The following is a 9,487-nucleotide window of genomic DNA, read 5'->3' on the forward strand; positions in this document are numbered from 1 at the left end:
TTCGATAATTTTGTATTTTTATTTGGCAAGCCAGTTCTGAAATTGTAGTCTCTCATTCTTTTCTATTCCTTTGATATGTCTGGAATCATTGTAGAATTTTCCATTATCAAATAATAAAATCTTGCCTAAATTTAGTTCATTTATATCTATTTTTTTTAAATGAGATCACTCTTTCCAAGTATAACACACCTCTTCTACAAATTATGGAAAGTATCAGGTTTTCTCTTAGTTCATTTAAAAGTCTATATACATCATAACTTTTTTTTTTGTTTTGGTACTGAGAACTGAACCCAGGGATGCTTTACCACTGAGCTACATCCCCAGTCCTTCTATATTTTTGAGACAGAGTCTTGCTAAATTGCTGAGGCTGGCCTCAAACTTGCAACCCCCTGCCTCAGCCTCCCCAGTCACTGGGATTATAGGTTGTGCACCACCACATCAGGCTACATCATCACTTTTAATAGCTGTATGATATTGCCTTAACATTCGCCATTGGCGCCATCATGACTGAATCATCTTCCTGACTGAATTAAATCTGTGTGCTTCCCTGTCTATATTTTACCCTTAGATAGCACTGAAGAAAAGGATGTTCTTTGAGGAGAAAAATCCAACTTCTCAGCTCTTTAAAATTTATCTCATCCTCTATATTCCTCAATATACTCCTCCCACCCAATCCAGGCAGATAGATACTTCACTTCCACAGGAAATTCTTCTAATTCCATGTTTTTCCTCATGTCACCAACCTCTTTTCTACACTTTAGGGTCCAACTTAAGTGGCTTCTTTTCTCTGAAGCAAGCCTTTGGGATTCAAGCTGAGAAAAAGCTTTTACAATGAGCATATCATTCATACATTAATTACCTGTACATGGATAGTAATGTGTCATCTTTTCATCTCTATTTTAAGTTCAAGTGAAAGGATGATTTCTGCTAACTTTTACACAGAACTTTATTGAAACACAAACAAGACTCTAATAGATATCTATATATTAGAACAATGATCAGAAGAGTAGCTTATTTATGATGGCTCAGTTCATTATAAGCTCAAATACTAAATATCACAATCTCAACAAGACAAATATCAACAAATGTGTTTTCAGTTCTAATATTCATTTGGCATGAGAAAAATGATCCAGATAACACACAGGGTTGGGTAAAGTTAAAGATGTACACTGCAACACAGAACCAACTGTGAAAAGGAAAACATTACCCAAGGATCATAATTCAGGAACATAAGGACAATCAGAGGCAAGTGATTATTCATATGATTTTTCTTGATCAGCTTCGGGGTCATTTTGATGGTTTATTTTCCTTTGTAATTCTTTAGCAAATTTCTCAGCTTCGTGGAATGCAGAAATAAGTGGATCAAGATTGATATCATCATCAGCAAACACTGCATCATTCTTGATATTGTTACTGATATTCTCAAACATTTCAAGAACAATTTGAATATTGTCATTTGTCTCTTCCCTGTTAAAGATACCCATAAATTCTGACATTGCTCCAGCACTAAGTAGGTCTTTTGTCATGACAAGATTTTCAGACAAATTCAGTAGTATTTTCAAAATATGAAACCTTGTTGCAGTATTGCCTGTAGCTAGTAAGCAAAGAAACCCAGGCATATAATTGGCAACCAGTTCATGATAGTCAGTAGTAATAGTGAGATGTTCAATCATCCTTAATCCAGACAGCTGCTCAAGGGAATCTATACCATAAGAAAGAGTTTCTTCACACACTTGACATACATATGTCTGAATCATGTTTAGATTTGGATAAGGCGGAGCCATGCGAATCATGTTTTCCAAAAACCTTGTCCTAACTCGGGAGGATGGATAATTGAGTAAGGTTTCAATAAGTGAGACAATGCCTGAATCCCGAATGAAATCACGGGTAAATTGAGAAGCACTTCTCATACCCATTGCAATTTTAGATATTTCATGAATAAAAGGATCTCGAATTTTGTCCATTAATAAAAGAAGTTCTTCAAACTCTTCAGAATCAATTCTAAGCTCACACTGTATACAGCTACAGGACCAATTCTCAGGCTCTGCACTCTCCCTGGCCCTAAGATGCTCTCGAATTTCCCGCACAGACCGGTAGGAGGGATCATACTGAAATGGGAATTCAGGTTCAGGCTGATGTAAAGATTCCTGCTCTTCCCCTTCTGGGCTAAGTTCCACATGCTTTGGCTTTCCCCCAAACATTTCAAAGAATAGAGATGCTGCTTCTTTTGGAAATCTAGAGGGGCTTAAGGATGAAAAGCCAATCCGAGACCATGGACCAGGCTTGAACTGAACAGTGACCTCTTCCCAGGTCTGGGGTCTGCGTGAAGGATCAGGTTCCTGCTCAATGGAATACCTAGGCTTGCAAATGGCCCTGAACACAGGGGTTGGATTTGATTCAAAATGGGCCTCATCTCCTGCCCAGAACCAGGACCCCACTATGTCCTCATCTTCATCAGCTAATGTCCCGGACTCGTAGTTGGTTTCATTGCCAGTACTATTATTCATCTCCTCTTTAGATTCAGGACAAGACCCAAAAAGTGCCCCTTCCTCATTTTCTGGCATGAACTCACAGGAGGCCACAGTTCCAGTTTCCTTAATGGCCTTGTCTCCAGACCAGAACCAAGACTCAACAATCATCTCTTCATCGTCCTCTGGCTTAGGCACATAGCATATTCCTGATTCTCTATTGGATTCTTTTCCAGCCCAGAACCAGGACCCAAAAATGGTCTCCTCTTCAGTCTTTGAACTCATTTCTTCTACTGCCTGAGACCCAGCCTCTACAATGGCTTCTTCAGTCCAGAAACAGGACCCAACACTGATTTCTTCCTCCTTAGTCTCAGGCTTGGACTCCTGTAACAGGATGTCCCCTGTCTCCACTGCCTCCAAACTGGCCTCTTCCCAGAACCAGGACCCAACAACGACTTCCTCTTCATTAGTGCTGGAACTGTATTTGCCGCAAAATTCAGCTTCTCTAATGGCCTCTTCCTTGGCCCAAAACCAGGACCCAACCATAGGTTCATCCTCAAGTGCTAGCCTGTTCTCTTCTCGTGCCTCAGCTGGTGCCTCAAGCCTATCCTCTTCCCCAGCCCAGAACCAAGAACCAATAATATCTTCCTCCTCAGCTACTGAACTGAACTCCTTTCTGTCAGTAGCATCTATAATGGCTTCTTCTTCTTTCCAGAACCAGGACTTGATCATGGTCTCCTCTTCAGTTGGTAACTTGGCCTCTTCTCCAGTCTCATGATCTATACTGCCCTCTCCTGCAGCCCACAACCAGGACCCTACAGCGGCTTCTGGTCTTGCATATTTTCTAGACCAGAACCATGAATCAACAGTGTCCTCCTCCTCCTCAGGTCTAGACTTCCAACTTCCTCTGTTGGAAGGATACACACAGGGTTCTTCTTCTGCCCAGAAGCAAGACCTATTATCAGTATCCTCTGCTTCTGCCATAAATTTGTATCTGCCACCAGCCCCATACTTCACACTGACCTCTTCTCTGGCCCCAAACCAAGATGATATAACGGCCTCATCCTCATCCTCCAGCATAGACTTGCTGTTGACTTCAGCCTCCACACAAGCATCTATTCCAGCCCAGAACCAGGAACCAAATATAGGCTCATCCTCTTCTTCCTCCTCTTCAGTCCCTGGCATGATATCACAACTAGCTTCAGCCCCAGAATCCATATGGGTCTGGTTTTCAGACCAAAACCAGGACACAAATACTGCCTCTTCTTCTGATTCTGACCTGGTCTCTTCTCCAACCCCAGCTTCTATGTTGACTTCTCCAGCCCAGAACCAGGGATCAATAACTTCTTCCCCAGACCTTGGCCTGGACTCAGAGCTCATGCCAACACCAGATTCCACCCTGGGCTCATCAATACCCCAGAACCAAGGCCCAAAAATTGTCTCTTCCTCAGGTTCCAGTTTAGCTTCTTCACTAGCCCAAAACCAGGAACCAACAATGGCCTCTTCATCATTAGCTGCTAGTACAGATTCAGAGATGGCCTCTGCCTCAATTTCCATACTGGTCTTTTTTTCCTCAGCCTCAAAATAGGAATTACCAGCAGGCTCCTCCTCAACCCTAGGTCTGGATTTACAGCTGGCCTCGGTCTCCACATTGGTCTCTTCATTAGTCCAGAACCAAGTCCCAAAAATAGACTCATCCTCCACTTGTGGACTGGATTTGACACTGGCCCCATCCATCATGCTGGGCTCATCTGTATCCCAAAACCAGGTTCCAATGAAGACCTCCTCCTCGGACATGGCTTCTCGCTTGGCCCTGGCTCTGGCCTTGGTTTTGGCTTCTCCCTTTGCCAGTGCCCTGGCCCTGGACTCTTTCTTGGTTTTGGACCTTAAAAATGAATTATCCTTTTCTTCATCCCAGAACCAAGACTCTTTTTTTATTACATCTAAAGATGCAGACATGACGTTGATGCTAGGTTCTCGCCTAGCATTGTGCCTGACCCTCTTACTGGCCTCATTCCTAGCTCTGTGTTTGGACCTGGATTTGGCCTCTTCTCCAGGCCAGAACAAGGTTTTCATATTATTTTCACAATCAGACCCAGAACTGGATTCAACATAGAATTCTTTCTTAGACCTGAACCAGGACCTGGCATTGGCCTCCTCCCTGGACCTGGACCTGTACCAAGAATTAGCCTTTTTGTTGTCCCAGAACCAGGATGTCTTAACAGACTCATCCTCAGAACCAGAACTAGACACAATATAAAACTCCTGCTTGTTTTTGCGCCTAGACATGATATCTACCTCTTGTTTGGCCATGTGCCTGGACCTGGTACTGGCTTTCATCCTGTTCCTAGGATGAAATTTGGTATTGACTTCATCTCCACTACAGAACCAGGAATTCACAGATCTGTCTACCCATTTAAAATTGGAATTCTGAGAGGCCTCTTGTTTGGATATAGGACCTGGAGAGCACCAGGACCCAATATTGGTTACCTCTTCTAACCCAAATGAAGACTGGAATCCCACTTGAGAATGAGTCTTCTTTCTAGGAAAGTTGTCAATGTCCATATTAACCAGTTCTCTACCCACAGACAGGCTCTTGGTTTTAGTAACCAACCCAGAATCAGTACTGAAAAGTGGGGAGTCTTTGGCATTGTTTTGGGAAATTCCATCTGACTTTGACATGGGCTCAGCCACAAATGGTTTCTGGGTCCAGGCTTTAACATCATCCTTGAATCTTGACCCAAGGTTTACCTTAGTTTTACCCTTAGTATGTAGCCCAACTGCTGTACTGGATTCTATTTTGGACCTTGCTCCAGGCATGAGCTTGGTCTTTGTTTTTGGCCTTGCTCCAGTCATTATCTGAGCAGGTATCCTAACCTTGGGTCGGACCACCAAAGGGACTTCATTCTCTATCTCAGCCATGCCTAAAACATCTTCCCCAGACTTCTTTTCAGGCATAGCCTCGGTACCAGGCTCAATCTCTGCCCCAGTCATGGTAAAAGTTAGACAAACTACAGTTATATACTATCCAAGTCTCAGCCTTAGGCACAGATCTGTCAAAGAATGGTATCTTCACACTAAGATCTTTCAGCAATTTAGGCTATAACACTGGAACAAAAATTAAAGTAAATTGCCAATCTAGTAGTCAAACAGGTTCTGACCCAAGCAAAGTCTCAGTCAATAATATAGATACAGTGGAGAAGAGGCACAACCAAGCTGGGGGAGGATGGATGGTTCCTGGGTGGGTGCGGACCTGTTGAGGGTGGTGGTCAGCAGCAACTCCAGCACCACCAGAGCTGCCACTGGAGGTGGATCTAGGGAGAGAGAACGAAATGGGGGATTGAGTCTCATCCAACTGTGTCACCTCATGCAGAGACTTACACAGAGAGACTAGTATAGAATGCTAAATGTGACAGCTCAGGTATAAGAAAATCTGTTTCTCTTGCCTGCTGCAAAGTAAGTATGGGTGAGATGGAAAAGTGTGTTATCCATAGAGAGGCAAAAGAGCCTCTCACCAGATCCTAATCACTCCTGGACCCCACCAGTAGTGGCTGGTCTCCACTACCCCACCCAAAAGTAAACCCACGCCCATACCAACCTTCACTGATGTGGTGCAATTTCCCTCTCCTTTCTTTGCTCAAGTGGTGTTATGCACCACAGCCGACTGCAGGGGGTCCTACAGACAAACATACAGGAGAGAATGGAGTCTGAGTGCTCAACAGATAGGAAACACCCTGGCCCAAAACAAATAGCTCTCTTTCAGTTTAAGGGTCCTATCTGTCTAAAGTTCCCTGTCTCCTGGTCCCAGCTCTTGGATCATCCATCAGGGCCCAACTTACACCTACCTCAACATTCCTAATATCTCTGGCCAGAAGAAACAAAGGATGCTGTGGCAGTGTGCAAGTCTAGCAGAGAGAAGTAAACATGGTCTTGCACCCACTTGGAGCAAAGCCCAAAGCCACCTGCCATGCTCTTCCTCAGTAGCTGCCTCCCACCCCACCCTCTCACCAACCTCCAGAGATTTGAGCCAGTCTCCTCCTCCTCCTCTTTTCCTTTCTTGCAGAATTGAACAGCCTTAAAGCAGGCCTATGAACAAAGAGATGAAAAGTTAGGAGAGTCAGGAAAAAAAAAACAAAACCGGCAGCAGCTGAGCTTGGTGGTCAGACCGACAACAAGGATAGGAGTCTCCAAATTAACTGTCTTTCCACATTTAGGGTCCTGCTGGTAGAATACTCTTGTTTTATTTAGGCCCTGTTGCAGGGCTCCAGAGGTAACACCACCTTCTCTTGACGTCATCCTCTTCCCAATACTCCCTTCTCCAATTCTGAGGACTCACCACTAGGTGCGCCATTTCCCCTTGCCCTGCGCAGCATAAAATGGGGGAAGGGCACCGCACATTTTAGAAAGCAGGTGATGGAGTAAGTGCTACTTATGACTCCCTCACCCCCACCCCCAGTACTCCCACCCAGGCAAAGTCCATCTTTTCAGGACCTGATTTGGGAGAGGGAGGGAGAAGGTAGGGGAAGTGCCTGGACACCTGTTAGATGATGACGAGGTGCTACTAAATGCCTGGCCATGACTGGTCACAGTCGTCCCACTCCCATTCAGGTGTCCACTCAGTGCCCAGTGCCCACCCCCCATACGCACACACCTCCAGAAATCCAGGCCATTTTCCTGCTCCTCTTTTTCCTCAAGCCTCGCCTCTACAGATGCGCACTCTGGCCTGTCAGAACACACCAGACCTACTGCACACACGGGAGATTTTGACATCAAGCAGGAGCCTGTGGGAAGGGACAGCACCCGGGACGCGGGGTCCAAGAGGCCCCTTTCCGGAATCGGCTGGAGTGGCAAAGGCGACCCACCTCCCGCTATGCCAGCTGGGTTGGACAGAGCTTAGACACCAGTCCCTGCTCCTATTCCCATCCACTGCGGCCTCCAAGAAACCCCATTCCCCCTGCACCCCCACCCCCGCCGCCGCTGCTGAGGCATCCTCACCTCCAGCGCCACCACTTCTCCCTCACAGCCTTCCCCAGGACTCTCACCGGGCAAAAACACTGTCGAGGGCAGCGCGGGCGCCAGGAACGTAGGCAGAAAAGCAGATGGCGCAGTTGGCCTCTGGAAGCTCTGCTGGAGGCTCTCTGGTCACCCTGCCCCCTGCCCCAACCTGTCACCGCCGCTTTCTCACCTGGGGTTCCCAAGCTCCACACACCCCTCTCAGGGAGCAGCTCCCGCCAGCTTGCTGTCTCCTCGCCGGGATGCCAATGTCTGGAGACGTGGGGCAAGCTGTCAGCCGGCCACAGAGGAAGACCACCCCACGCCCCCTGCGCGCCCCACTTGCCTTCACAGGCTCAGAGCCCAGGACATCGGGATCCCCCTCCTCTCCCGTCCTCTCCTCCTCTGTCCTGTCCTCTGGCAGCTCCTCACTGGGACTCCCACCGCATTCTGTGCAAGCAGAATTGCTAAGCAGAGTCCCGCCCCCAAGCCTCTGCACCAAACTGGGCAGGGGCTACGCAGGATGCGGCAAGAACCGCTCGCCTTGAGGGTGTTGGGAAGGGGGGCGGAGGGATATGGCGCTAATGGGCTCGATGCCCCCTCCCAGGCCCACCGTAGTTCCGACCCAGAGGTGGGCGGGGCCAGCGCCAGCCCGGGTCTGAGGGGCGGCTTAGCACCAGCAGCCTCAGTAAGACCCCACGCACCCTAGCGTGCAGACCACCACCCAGTCTCCTGCGCACCTACTCCTGGTGGGACTGGCGAGAGGGCAGGCGCCTGGGGGCTGCGGGAAGCGGTATCTGGAGGTTGGGAAGTGCTGGGCGGGCTGGAGCAGCGGATGGATACCAAAACTCTCTTTGGTGTGCCTGCACCCCAGACTGCGCAGTGCCTGCCCCCCTCCTTCCACTCCCCCTCCTTCCTAGACACTAATGGGAGGGGGTGTCACGACTGCAGACTGCGGGGGTTTTTGGGGGGGGACAGACAGGTGACTTCACTACAGACTGACTAGGGGCCTCTAGGATGGCTCTTCCTCCATGTTTTTCCTTCACAGCTTCTTGGAGCCATGAAAGGAAGGAAGGCACTCCTGTTGCTTATGGAACTGAGGTGGGGGCTCCCTTTAAAGACCTTACCACTACGTCCCTTTCAAAGGAAGGTTGATCTACACCCTTTGCCCTAAGACATCTATTGCTGCTCTATGTCAACATTCTTTATGCCACACTAGTAGTATTTCACTCCAAATGGGAATTCATTTGGACCTCGCTTGGGTTGGCCCCACAGCTGTCCAAGGCAGGTCCTTGCTCTGCCAGGACCCCCAAGGGGCCACACACTCCTCCCCCTGGTGTCCCACTGCAAAGTGTCAGGCACCAGGTAGAACCTGACCTGGATCCCTGCACACTGTTCTGTTTGAAGTCTTCGCTTGCCAGACATGTCCAAACCTTTATGATATTTGGCACTGAGAAATGTGGTGATTCCAACTAGCTTGGATCTTGCCCATAACCACCTACCTAGATTGTGCAGTCATTCTCAGGCGAAGGACCCACTGTGCTATCACTTCCTCATGACAAACCCAGCTGTTTCTGAATCCTCTCCTTTTACTCCCACATGCTTCCTCTATTCCTGAGCCTCTCTTTTCCCTTCTTGCACTATTGGACAGAGCAAGGGAGTTAAGCATATATGTGGTGCTGTTAAGGCTGTCCAAGTTAAAACTGATTGAAATGCCTCCTCTTTGTGTTTGACAGAATAATGGCTCTGGAAAGATGCCTACACCTTATTCTACAGAACATGTAAACATATTATGTTACCAGATGGAATTAAGATGGCTAATTGGTTGAATTTATAAAATTATGCTGGATTATCCTGGCAAAAGTAGTCCAATGGCTTTTTACATGGGGCAGGGGGAGGCAGAAGAATCACTGTCCAAGGCAAGCAGCATGAGAAAGACTAGAGAGGACACTGTTGGCTTGCAAGATGGAAGGCAGCCAGGAGCCTAGGAATGCAGGCTCTCTCCAGAAGCTGGAAAAGACAAATAG

At 47.5% G+C, this 9,487-nt stretch overlaps 1 protein-coding gene across 1 annotated transcript; it reads right to left on the minus strand.

Moving 5' to 3' along the window:
• Positions 1 to 945: 945 nt before the first annotated feature.
• Gprasp1 (G protein-coupled receptor associated sorting protein 1) lies at positions 946 to 6,138 on the minus strand. Its single transcript, XM_026380137.2, has 2 exons — positions 6,067 to 6,138; positions 946 to 5,782 (listed from the first exon to the last, which is right to left on the minus strand). The coding sequence occupies exon 2, from the start codon at positions 5,460 to 5,462 to the stop codon at positions 1,254 to 1,256; it is 4,209 nt and encodes a 1,402-aa protein (XP_026235922.1). The 5' UTR covers positions 5,463 to 5,782; positions 6,067 to 6,138; the 3' UTR covers positions 946 to 1,253.
• Positions 6,139 to 9,487: the final 3,349 nt, after the last annotated feature.

This window comes from Urocitellus parryii, chromosome X, assembly GCF_045843805.1.
Source record: "Urocitellus parryii isolate mUroPar1 chromosome X, mUroPar1.hap1, whole genome shotgun sequence".
Taxonomy (NCBI): Eukaryota; Metazoa; Chordata; class Mammalia; order Rodentia; family Sciuridae; genus Urocitellus; species Urocitellus parryii.

Bases quoted from the DNA above. Each gene is read 5' to 3' on its own strand.
- Gprasp1 (XM_026380137.2), bottom strand. From the start codon at position 5,462: ATGACTGGGGCAGAGATTGAGCCTGGTACCGAGGCTATGCCTGAAAAG.